The sequence below is a fragment of the Primulina huaijiensis genome, chromosome 11 (genome assembly GCF_012295235.1).
Source record: "Primulina huaijiensis isolate GDHJ02 chromosome 11, ASM1229523v2, whole genome shotgun sequence".
NCBI classification, from domain to species: domain Eukaryota; kingdom Viridiplantae; phylum Streptophyta; class Magnoliopsida; order Lamiales; family Gesneriaceae; genus Primulina; species Primulina huaijiensis.
In genome coordinates, this window is record NC_133316.1 from 2,589,846 (window position 1) to 2,603,005 (window position 13,160).

The 13,160-nt window shown below is 33.7% G+C and overlaps 1 protein-coding gene across 1 annotated transcript; it reads left to right on the forward strand.

Moving 5' to 3' along the window:
• The first annotated feature begins 4,745 nt into the window (after window positions 1-4,745).
• LOC140987747 (protein DETOXIFICATION 46, chloroplastic-like) lies at window positions 4,746-5,643 on the forward strand. Its single transcript, XM_073456397.1, has 4 exons — window positions 4,746-4,895; window positions 5,166-5,237; window positions 5,374-5,436; window positions 5,506-5,643. The coding sequence occupies exons 1-4, from the start codon at window positions 4,818-4,820 to the stop codon at window positions 5,641-5,643; spliced, it is 351 nt and encodes a 116-aa protein (XP_073312498.1). The 5' UTR covers window positions 4,746-4,817.
• Window positions 5,644-13,160: the final 7,517 nt, after the last annotated feature.

A 13,160-nucleotide genomic window follows, 5' to 3' on the forward strand; every position in this document is an offset into this window, starting at 1 on the left:
TCATGGCCTTAATCGTTTCAGCACTTACCATCATGTTGTCTGCACAATGAAGGAGAACAACAAAAATAATAATGGTGGTAAGACAAACACCAAAAGGGCTAGCCTGAACCATAACTATGGGCACTTTTAACTTGACCTTTATTTTAAAAAAATGAAGTAGCACATGACGTCATCCTACACCAAGTTCAGTGAATAGAAACTTTTGGCAGACTTGGTAGCCAAAAACTTTTTGAGGTGGGGCTCGGGCTCAAATTTATAATGCCTGGGAGGTGATATAATACTCCCAAGTCATAGGGTAAGAGTATTTATCGTGTGCGGAAACATAAAAAAATCGGTTCGGCCACTCCATGGGAAGAAGGTTACCCCCCAGAAATTTATGCTCAGTTTTCAAGTTGATGTAAAATCGGCCAGTGGCTACTCTCTTTAAATGTACATATAAGAGCAGAAGGCTTATAATAATTCTAAAGTTAAAATATTTAAGAAGAACCCCTAAAGACAAAAGGGTGGAATAGCAGTTAGGGGCTAGTTGGCTCGGACAAACACAATAATATTTACAAACCCCTTGGATTAGGAGCGGGGTGGGAAAACAAAGACCCATTTCTATCTGGTCTTGTAAACATTGAGATAACCCGGGTGTGGTTGGTGAGCTCAATCACTCGCTCTAGTCATGCCAAGTCCCAGTCGACGGGAAATCCAAATACCTCCTTAAGTTCATCTGCCAGTGCGTGATCGACGTGGGAACCTTCCACGTTGTACCACTTCAGCTCGGATCCCCTTAATTGTGCCTCTATGGCTTTAACTTCCTTAAGATGCTCTTCGTGAGCACTTAAGGTCGAGGTCTAGAGGGTTGCTCGAGTTTAGGAGAAAGAGAGGCGTCAACCGACAACCTTGCTAATGGCTCGAGGGTCAGGACTAGATATCTTGTCCTGATAAAAAGTACAAATGACTTGCTACAAGAGACTAAAAAAGAGCTAAGAAGAAGGAACTTTATGGTCGGGAATGACTTGGAAATTTTGCAGAGTAATGGTAAGGTTGTGAAAATTACACAAAGGAGTTGTCTATTTATAGTTGGGGTCCCTTTACCATGACCGCAGGACAAAAAAACAAGCGGATGGTGTGAGCTAGATCAGGGATCCGACCGGTCGCCTCACGAATCTGAATAGGTTCAAGATCGCAATCGTCCACATGTACATCTAACGATTGAAAATAAAATCACGCGGATCAAGGTTTTGATCTACAAGGATCTCAATCTCGACCATCGATTGTCTTCTGTTTCAATGGCTTGTATAAGCCTGAACAAGCACAAAGTGAGAAGCTAGATGAAAACAAAAATCACTCGGATTATGATATTAGCCACTCATTTCAACGGTTTGGATGAAAAAAAAAAAGAGAAAAAAAAGAAAAATGGCTCGAGAAATCCATCATGTTCTGGTCAGACACCACACTTGATTTAAATTTCATACTTCTTTTAGATCAAAATAAGGAGGTACTGTTGATACCCCAGAAACCTGACCCGACCCCAATCATGTCAACCCGACTCGTATCATGCTCGAGCCTAGTTATAAAGATAATGGGCCAGGGAAGTCAAGCCCAAAAAGTTCAGTACCCTGCGGAGAAGCTGAACTATTCTGTGCTCTGTAAAAGCCTTTTGAAAAGAAGAAACCGAGCAACCGAACTCATGGGTTACCGACTCGAGCTCAGTCTGTTATGACGGCGAATAAAGTTCTTTCTATACCAAACTCTGAGTTAAATCTTCCGTCATAAGAAAATAATCACAGGATAATCGGGATAGATTATTTGAATTTATAAACTGCCAAAAATAAGAGATAATATCAGCATAAAATCTGTGATTTAAAGGAACATGTCTTACTATAGTTCTTTCCAAACAAGAGTTCTTTCCATACAAGGTACATAGCTCCTTCCTCTATAAATACATGTAATCCTCGTTGTTATATACGTACGGCTATCACTAGCACTACTATACTCACACACTTAAATTTCCTCTCTTGACTAACTTAAGCAACAGAGGGGCTACATCGTGACCACTTCCCGTGCCCTCTAACGTTTGTTTGTCTTAGCTCAGTCGCATTCAGCTCGGCATCTCTCGATCAGGACTTTTCTGCTCTGATCGCTTGGTATCGACCAACCATAATGGTTATTTTTTCTCTCCAAACCGAACCTTGGATATGTGATATTTGGTATCATCATTCTCATTTCCTTATTATATCATTTTTTACGGTTCTCTCCTTATCCCCGAAAAATCGACAAACAAATAATCAAATGATCGAAGACTTGAAACACGTACCAATACGCTTTCCTAAAAACTATATTTGTCCCCTCTCAATGTTACTTAAGAAATATGACAAATAGTTTTTGGGATATGACAAGCCTTTGCAATATTTTGTAATATTTTGTAGAAGTAACAATATAAAATATTTTGGAACTTGGAAATGTGTATTGAGTTGGAATAAAAGATTTCAAATGATTTGTAATAATCATTATTCTTGAACTCACAATCACATACACTATTTGTAGCAACCGAGAAGTCATCTTCAAAAGCTACAATGAATGGAATGCATCTCTTCTCAAATATTACATGCCAATAGACATGATGTTAGATTAAAACAAACTGAAAAATAATTTATTTATTATTTTTTAAAAATAATTAACAATAAAACTGCATGTGGCAGATAATTTCAATGGTTATGTCATTTATAGATAATGATTTGAAACTAACATTTTCAACGGACATTTCCAACGGCTATGAAACGTCCACTACTTTTTTACTTTAAAATGATACTAATTTTTTTTTCAACTCATCAATTCCAACATCCAAAAATTAATTTAACATATAAAAATCTTAAGTGCATAAAAATCCTTAAATCGTCAATTAACAAAAATCATATGTCAATCTTTAACATGATCAAAAATAAACTTCAAAATAAAGCATAAAAAACTCTAAAAAAATCATTCTCAAAATATTTATTTCAAAACTTTAACTATCAAGCAAATGCTGAAATAAGTGTCCATTGGGAGTGTACTGTCGGATTCGATCCACTCAAGCGTCAGCGCCTCCCTCAATATCATCCTCACCTGCAACCATCGAAACCTAGTTAGTCTAATGACTCAACACATTCTAACCATGAGTAACAAATAATAGATATACGCGCACATACACGAAAATCATATTTTTATTGAAAATAAACTTGTAATCATAAATCATTTAATAGTAAAACTTTCCATCATCATATTTCATTTTTGGTGAAGTTTGATCCTTGAAAGTGACTAGCTTTAATCGTATCATGTGATCGACTAATCAGTCTTAGCTCATCATTGCACATGGGGACAAGTACTAGGCACCGCCGTAAATGGAAATACGATCGTCGGGCTCCTTCTAAGACCTTCTCCCGTAAACGGGCTCTCTCTGAGGCCTTTTCCCTCACGATATTTCCAGTCATATCATATCATATCATGTTTGTCACAGTCAATCCACATCCTTCAAAATATGTTTCTTTCCTTTTTATTCATAAAATATTGTGTCATTTCCAAATTCGTAAAATAACATTTTAACAGAAAAAATCGTACAATTTTAGCATAAATCATAAAATTCAATATTTTCATCATAAACATTTTAAAGTATCATTTATCATGTATTATAATTCTTCGAGACACTGTCAGACCTTTCGTACTTTCCGGGACGCAAAATGACGATTTTACTCTTGGACTCTAAAACTCACGATTTTGAAGTTTTCTTACTTTTATTGATTCGATCCTATCCCAAATCATCATATCAGCTTAAATTTTACTTCCAATATTTTTCTTAGACGTAAACCTGAGGCTGTCGATTTAATTACTTAATAATTAAACCGTAAAGCGTTTTAAACCCGAATTAATTCAAAACTCAATATTTTCTTCTCAAACTTTAAATTTAGGCTTTTCGTCCCTAAAATACCCTCGTGAGCCACGAACCACCTCCCGTGGACCATGGTTTGAACCCTTACTCCTCTCCCTAGCCAAAACTGCACCCTAAGCCCTATACCAAGCCACGCTTCCTCTAAACCCGAGCCACCCTCTAGCCATCATGGACCACACCCTGCCTAGACCCTCCGGCATCACACTTGAACTGACCTAGAACAGCGCACCAGCACCAGCACCAGCCCCAGCCCACGCGAAACACCCCCTGCGCATGAGCCCCTAGGATCCGCGGCCCTTCCTTGCGCAATTAGCAGTCCAGCCATGCTAGGACTCCTCCTAGCCTCTAGATACAGCCTCCACACACCTAACCATCCCTGAACCACCCTCTTGGACCCTTCCTGGCCGCGCCTAGACCCCCACAGCCATCCAGGACCAGCCGTGCATCTCTTCTTCCACAACTTGCGGTTTTGCCTTCCAACTGCACGCAGCAGTGTCCAAACACCCTAGGACTCTTCCTAGGCCGTCAACATAGCCTTCACCGAGCCCCTGACCAGCCCTGGCCGAGCCCTGGTGCACCACCCCTCATAGCCGAGCCCTAGAACCCATGCAAAACCCATAAAGTGGTTATTCTTTGTGGTTATAACTCCACTTTATTGTGCTTAAGTGGCAATAATTGTCCTCAGTTCATTTACGGACAATAAAGTGACAATAAGTGTCCTCAGATCATGTTCCAGAATTGTGCTTGAGAAACAATCGTGTCATACACTGCCAAAATAACTAATTTTCATACACTGCCAAAATAACTAATTTTTATAAAATGTTATCAGTGGCTTCTCATGCCGTCAATCTCCATGAAAATGCTTTAGAAAACTTCACGTTTCGTGTTATCTTCTCTGGCGCAGATGCACAAGGTATTGATCCCTTACTTCATTGCGCTATGTCTCACACCCAGTACTCATCGCCTTGAAGGTAAATTGTTGGTAAATTGCCTCTATCTTAACTTCTCTGCCTAATATTCTTTTTAGTTTTTACGTATTTTGCGATACATGTCTACTGTTTCCCAGTGTGTCTAGCTCACATAGGAAAACTTGAAATGAGAAAAATGAATCAGAAATAGAAGATTGACTGCTTCATTTATTCTCCGAAGTTTCATGATGGAGGAGCTTAAAACTTTTTGGTTATATATATATATTTTCAGGAGTTTTAGCCTTCTCTTCCTTATCACTAATAGGTTTTTCCCAATTGAGTAGGCGGGACGAGACTTGAAGTTCATCAGCATGTCTATGAGTGGAATCCTTTGTTTAGGGATTCTTCTTCTACTGGTATGTAGCAAACGCTCCAGTGGCTTCCAGCAGTTCATACAAACATTTCTTCTTCTATCGCATTTGTGTATTACTCTTTTGTACAGTTTACCAAGTCTATCAATCCATTGAACACATGGTTTATCTCATTCATTAGATTGTGCGCAATAGCGGCTACAGTTTAACTGGGTGTTGGTTTGCACTCGTTGCATTTCAATGGGTAAGTTTACAAGCTACAACCTGATTAGATTGCAATTGCTCTAAATATTGTAATTCTTGTTTCTGGCAGTCTCGGTTTCTTGTTGCCCTCCTCAGGCTTACCACACCAGCGGGCGTGCTTCATTCAGAAGATACGAGTCAACGAGGTGAAAACTGCGTAAATTGGACGTCAATAGCCCAACGTGCACATCGATACCCGAGTTCTTGAGGGTAAGTGGTAAACAAATCATGTTTCCATCAAAATTCAATCACAATTCCTAGCATCCCAAAATTGCTGCGGCGGTGGAGCTTCTCGTTCAAAGATAGACTAAAAAATTGAAGGTCGGTAGTAGTTCATAATGGTATTTACTTTTCTTTGTTAGCTCTTTTATTTAGTTGCTTAGCGCACAGGGATTTCATTCTGATTCTGTAAACAAAAATGACGACTTGAACCATAGCTATCTCAATATCACATTTTTTAAAATTCTTGTGTGATTTTTCATAAAATTAAATCTACTTTTTTAAACGACAAAAACTTGTGTGAGACGGTCTCACGGGTCGTATTTTGTGAGACGGATATCTTATTTAGGTCATCCATGAAAAAATATTACTTTTTATGCTAAGAGTATTATTTTTTATTGTGAATATCGGTATAGTTGATCCGTCTCACAACTTATCCTAAGTTTTGTGTTGGTTCTCAAAGAGTGTGAATGCAAGCCTTGAAATTTGACGTGTCTCCATGGTAAATATTTAAACTTTTCCCCTAGATTTCACTCAAGAATCAGATACAAAAGTTTAATGAGACCAAAAGTGATTAATTATTTGAGATAGGTTGAATTCAAATTAGCTTTCTAATTAGTAGCATGAGAGAAATAAACACTAAAGAATTATGATTGTTTTTGACATTCCAGAAAATGTGGATGATCATGTAGAATTTGTATGTACTAACCTCTTAAAGGAAATATAATTTCTTAATTTAATTTATTTTCTTAATTTTTTTTTCATTGTTGATTTGTTTATGTATAATATTGTATGAGATTTTGCTTTTCTAGATAATGAGATAATTATGTAAATAATATCATGATATGATATCAATGTTCAAAAGGAGTTTGTTCCTAATTAAACTCCTACCTTCCTTGTGTAATAGGTTTCCTTATGGAGATAAACTCTAGGAGAGATGAAGTCTATAAATAAGAGAAACAAGGACATTGTTACTGGCGCTTGGATCGATCATTCACGTACTTTGCACGACACAAACTTTTCAGAGAAAATTAATTCACAACGTCGCTGCTGAACGAAGAAGTGCTGATGCCGCGTGTTGCCTCGATTGTTGGAGACATCTACAGACAACATCCGTGAAGAAGTTGGCTGAAGATCGTTTTTGTTGCTCCGGTTTTTGGCATCACGTTTTTGATTTCTTGAATAAGTTTTATTCTGGTTATTTGTTTTTAGAAAGCATTTATTTTCTCAACGTGTTGAAAAAATTGATTTTAGTAACAATCATTATTGGTATTGTTTTCGTGTAAACTCATTGGTTTTTATAGTGATTAATTTTTGACTTGAGGCACCTTACTTGTGCAAATTTAATTTTGACCATCGTATTTATTTAAAGTCAATTTGTGTTACTTTAATATTCCGCTGCATGTTGTCTGAAATATTGTAACATTCAGCACAACACTTAATTCTGATAAAACACAAATTTACAATCTTATACTACTACTGTCATATAAACTCACATCTGCAAAATTCCTTACAACTTCCATCGTCAAGCCAAGAAAGTAATGGGAGTTGGGGAAACGATTACCAATACAGACTGCATACAAAATATGAGCTTTTTTGTTTTTGTTTTTGTTTTTTTTTTACCAAAATGGAGCTTATTTGAGAAAATATTGACCCTTTCTATAATGGGCTCTGACAAGTAATAACTGGGCTCAAGAAGCAAGAAATGGCAACATCATTTTCTTGAACCCCCCAAAATGAAGTGGACCAAACAGAACTTCAATTTTAATCATTGTTAATTCATTTACGAGGTTGCTCCCTCCTACTCTACTACTGGCCCCTTTATTATGTCGATTTATGGAGACCAATTTGCTAAGAATGAGACTGAACCCCGAGACATTGTTGGCACTTAATCGAAACGCAATTTATTGTATTTTAAAGAGCTAAATTAATATGACCATAACATTAAATATCCTTAATGAAGGAGGAAGACTTTCCATATTCCCAACCCAATGAGAATCATGTGGAGTGTAAAAAGGACCATAGAGTAACAACAGCTAACTCCTTGGAAGCTCACTCTCATTGAGGCAAAAGAAAAGGGTAATTAATAAATAAATTGAGCCTCCAGCCTTACTCTATTGACTTATGACCACTTTTCCATTATTGAGTGAGTGAATTTGTGTAGATGGAGTGCAGATAAGACAATTCTATCATAAGCAAAAAAAAAAAAAAAAAAAAAAAAAAAAGGCAAAGTGACATGTGCTCTTTGGTCTCTTTGCTCAGTCTCAATCATTAATTGGGATCTATTCTTGCCTTCTACTCATCCACCATTTTATTTTATATATATATAGAAATATTATAATACATAATAACATCTCTTGAAAAGATCATCTGAATCTTATGAGTGTGGAGGGGACCAAGTTGTGTTAGATAGGAATCGAGTTGATTCAAAACATATTTGATTTTAATTTGAAATTATCGGATTCGAATTCATATACATATTACATAAAAATATTCCGAACCTTTATTTTCGAGTATTTCACGAATATGTTCTAGTATTTCAAGTCGAACACAAACTCCGACCTTGATTTGAATTGAATTTGATTAAAAAAAATTAAAATTTCAGAGATTCGAATTAAATTCGAGCTTAAATGTATCTAATTTGAGCCAAATTCAAATGTTAAAAATTTTCATATTATTCGGTTTCATTCCGTTTTACACTCTGAGACCAAGTGTAATATGGGGTGGAGTGATAGAAAATTTTGGTTATAGTAGGTGTCCAACGAGTCAACTTGTGGCTTGGATTTTATTGACTCCTATATAAAAAATTTTTTATTTTAATAATATGTTATGATTTTATCTATTTATGACATTTACTTTATATGTATACACTTGTAAGATGCATATATAAAGTATTTGAATATACAATAGATAACATAAGGTTTTTCTCTCAACATAAAATCATGTAACTCATTAGAAAACATAGTGTATATTCTAAGCCGCTTCCTATTCGATTCAGTCACCTAAAATAGAGATTAAGATCGTTCGAGGTTGACACTAGCATATGTGATGACATCATATTTCATTGGTAAGGCAATGAAGATGTTCATTAATTCAGGTTAATGATTATTTGATGATGTACTGAATAACTCTTCCTCAGACTTTTCAAGTGGTTATTTGTTGCAATATTTTGCTAATTGCAAGTGTATGATGTCAAATTTTAGCAATCAGTTAAAAACAGATATAGTTCCCACATGAAATGTAATTTAATAATATATTAATTATCACAATTAGAATAGTAAGTACTTTATTTAGAAAATTTAATCGAGTGTTGATTAGTAATTATAAACTAAAATGAATTAAATCACACAGACAATTTAAAATCATTGACAATAAGAATCTAGAGGTATGATTTCACTCGCTCTTCACTATATTAAACTATCATTGAAATTTATATTCATAAATTCAACATGTTTACTACCCAATATTCTTTCTCGTTCCTTGTTCTATGTATTTTTTCGTTCGTTTGCTGCTCCTCTTCTTTGTGGCTATGGTTTCAAAATTTACACCTACTATCCAAGTTTCTAGAGCTCACGAAAAAATCTCATACAAGTCTAAGTCTTGCATGCGTGCGCGGCTCCTCGCTGTTTCTGCTCTTCTGTGCGTGAGCGGCTGCGTAGGATTCCAAGCGGCTGCATGCAAGCTACTGGTCTGTCTGCTGAGCGCTGTTTCTTTCTTTCATATGTGTTTCCTCGTTGTTAGTACGTTAGGCACTCATACTTGATTCCTGCAAACACATAAACAACCGCTAATCACGTAAATATTCTTGATATTAACAAAATTTCATGCCAATTCATTGGATAATTTAAGTGAAAAACTTTCACTTATCATTATCACTTATCGAGTTGAAAAATATGCGGTTATGATTGAACAACATTAGTCCTTTGAAATGATAGTTATTTAATTATACAAATACTTTCACTTATAATTGTAGTATTTTTAAAGAATGCAAATACTATATGAGAATTTTAAATAGAAGAAATATAATATCCTATAAAAAAAGAGTTATGATTAGATCATCATGAAGAGACTTTTATATTGAATATAGAGATAACTTTTACACATAAGTTTTTCCACCAAAATTTGACAACAAAAATCCTCTCTCTTCTCCCTCACTAAAACAATCGGCCACCTTGGGAAACAACTCCCAAGGCCGAGACTTCCCAACGCCACCGAACCATCAGAAGTTGTCGCTGGATTTCTGAAATTCCGGTGATCTAAATCTCAACGAAAGTTTTGTGTGTATTTTTAGTGCAATCTACACAAAGAACAAAATATCTGATCGTAAACCTGATTACAAGGTTGAAGAAAGTTCGAGGAGAATTGCAAGAAGAATCATCTCTACTAATCTCGAACTGGTTTAATGTTCAGCGTCCTTAAACGCAAAAGTAAATCAAATCTAAATGTTGAATTCTTTTTAATCATACAAAACCCAATAATTTTTTGAACGTCAAAACAAAATTTTTAAAATTTTTGTTGCGCTTTGATTGCGAGAAAACAATACACCAACAATTTTGAGGAAAAAGAGGAGTTAAATTGGAAAAATGATTGAACAAAGGTATGCGTGTAATATAAATATATAATACTTAATTTTTATAAGAATTATAATCGAGAGCCTGGAAATTCATGCATTTGCGTGTATGAAAAAAGAAGTACCTCTTTTCAATGTTATGTCGATGAGATCAGTCTGCAGTGATACAAATTGAGTTAGTTTATAATGTTTTATTCAATCGAGTTATCAAAACAAGTTATTAATAAATTATTAAAAGCTTGATCGCATTTTGTGATAAATTAAATACCAATTTTCAAAATTACACACATATACACACACGCATATATGTATACACTACGTTATTATATTAGAGTAGGTCTCATGTGAGACGGTCTCACAAATTTTTATCTTTAAGACGGGTTAACCTTACCGATATTCACAATAAAAAGTAATACTTTTTCATGGATGACCCAAATAATAGATCCATCTCACGAAATATGAACCATTCGTGAGACCGTCTCACACAAGTTTTTACCATTATATTATTAAACATAAGCTTATTATATAAGTTAACTTCAGTGTTATAGTTTGCTTTTTTATTTAATTCCAAAAATTATTTTATTTTATTTAAAGCATATACAACTATCTAAATATTATTTGAATTTAAATAAGCACATCATTTCTCATCTGTAAATTCAGTATAGAACATCATTTTTTTTTAAAAAAAACTTATAAAATATAATTCAAAATATAGTTTTCAATTTTAACATGATCTCTATTTTTTTTTTTTTAAAAAAACACTTAACATACAAAAATATAAATTAAATGCAGGCAGTAGTACCAATATGCTCGTACGTGTTATCCGTAATAAATATACCTAACTTTCCATACTATAATCATGTTAGGTACTTAGTTTTAAGCTACTTGGTGAAAACATAGGCTCCCAATTACCAATTATTAACTCATTATTATCTCTCACCTTTTTTTTACAAACTTGTCGCCCTTGCCTTGCTGGGGATGTGATCTAATTCAATATTATTGTTGGTTGCTATGGCCCCCGTCACATAGTTAAAATATAATAGATCTTTTATGAGATGGTACGATGAATAATAGATTTGTGATAAAAACTTATGTGAGACGATCTCATAGATCGTATTTTGTGATACATATCTTTTATTTGAGTCATCTATGAAAATTTTTTATTTTTTGTGCTAAGAGTTTTACTTTTTATTGTTAATATCGGTAGGGTTGACCCGTCTCACACATAAAGATTTGTGAAACCGTCTTACAAGAGACCTACTCTAGATCTGTAAGACAGGGTTACAAATATTCATATTTACAATAATAAGTAATATTTTTGTGCATGTGATCAAAATATGATATTCGTCTAACAAATTTTTTTTATTATTTATTCAAAAATAATAATTAAATTTTTTAAAATATCAAGTGGTTCAAGTCACTATTTCATATAGCATATATATATATATATATATATATATTATTTTTATAATATTATTATTATTTTTAAAATATTTTCGCATAAACCATGTATTAATGTATGAACAAAGAAGAAAGTAACTCGTCAAGAAATGTTTTATTAAAGAGCTTGCAAGTGTTTTTGTCAATTTATGTGAAACAAAATGACAAATTTTCACAGGGGAGTTTTCAGCTATTTTTTTGGAAATTTAAGATTTATTAGCTTTTTAGTTTTTCTAAGGGTGCTTTATGCCACTTAGTGGTTTCACATTAGACAAATCAGGGACGACAATAGACCTAGTTTGGGTAGGATTACATATCATCTGTCTTTATCTTCATCCTCGTCCCATCATGTATTCCAATTCATGCTTATCCTTGTACCCGTCGAAGGATTAGATATTCATACCATATCCAAGAATCATATTACCACTCATAGTTGTATTTTCTAAAATTTGAATTATTTTGAGTAAATTATGGATATTAAATAAATTGTTGATAATAATAAACGAAAAATATAAAAATTAGCAAATTAAACATTATAGAAAAAATATCAAAAACAATTTATCATAACATTAGTATCCAACAAAAGGGAAAAACTTGTGTGAGACGGTCTCACAGGTCTTATTTTGTAAAACAGATCTCTTATTTGGGTCATCCATGAAAAAGTATTACTTTTTATGCTAAGAGTATTACTTGTTATTGTGAATATCGGTAGGGTTGACATGTCTCATAGATAAAGATTCGTGATACCGTCTTACAAGAGACCTACTCCCAACAAAAATAGCATTAACTCTAAACTAACAATTTTTTTCATTTCATTGAACTAGTATCATTCAACAAAAACATATTAAAATTAACATCATAGCCGAAAAATCACATATATATTAATTTTAATCAAGTATTCGAGTCGGGAGTATGATTCTTTAATACACTCATCCATTCTTGTACCAAAAAATCCCCATACCTTTTTTTCCATTTATTTAATCAGATAAAAAAATCCCATCTATATCCTCCTTCGTTTGGTTCGAATATAATATTATCCGTCGAGTTCGAAAGAAATTATCATCCCTAATCAATATTTTATTAGACATATTTTTTAGTGATGCTTGTATTAAAGTACTAATACTTGTTATTATTATTATCTAGCTATTTAATAAATAATCTACTTTATTTCATATGTTTGCTCAATTATTTATACAAAAATTTAAAAATGTAAACACTATCTACAAAAATTATAAATATTTTCACGATAAGTCATTATTCTCTAAAAAAATAACACATTATCCCCGTTAATAATTTGTACAAAATATAACAAACTAATTAAAAATATTTTAACACAAATTATTCGTTTAGAAAAAAACCCAAGTGACTACCATACATCACAAGCATATTATTACTAGTTATATTATTGTTATTATAATTATTACTATTATCATTGAGTTGGACGAGGCTTTGTTAAAATGGCTCTTGAACTCAAGTTCGTCTCAAAAAGTAAAACT

Excerpts from the sequence above, each read along its gene's own strand:
- LOC140987747 (XM_073456397.1), top strand. The coding sequence starts at position 4,818 with ATGCACAAGGTATTGATCCCTTACTTCATTGCGCTATGTCTCACACCC. Across the intron at positions 5,238-5,373 it reads TAGGGATTCTTCTTCTACTG|ATTGTGCGCAATAGCGGCTA; the intron begins GTATGTAGCAAA and ends CTCATTCATTAG. Across the intron at positions 5,437-5,505 it reads CACTCGTTGCATTTCAATGG|TCTCGGTTTCTTGTTGCCCT; the intron begins GTAAGTTTACAA and ends TGTTTCTGGCAG.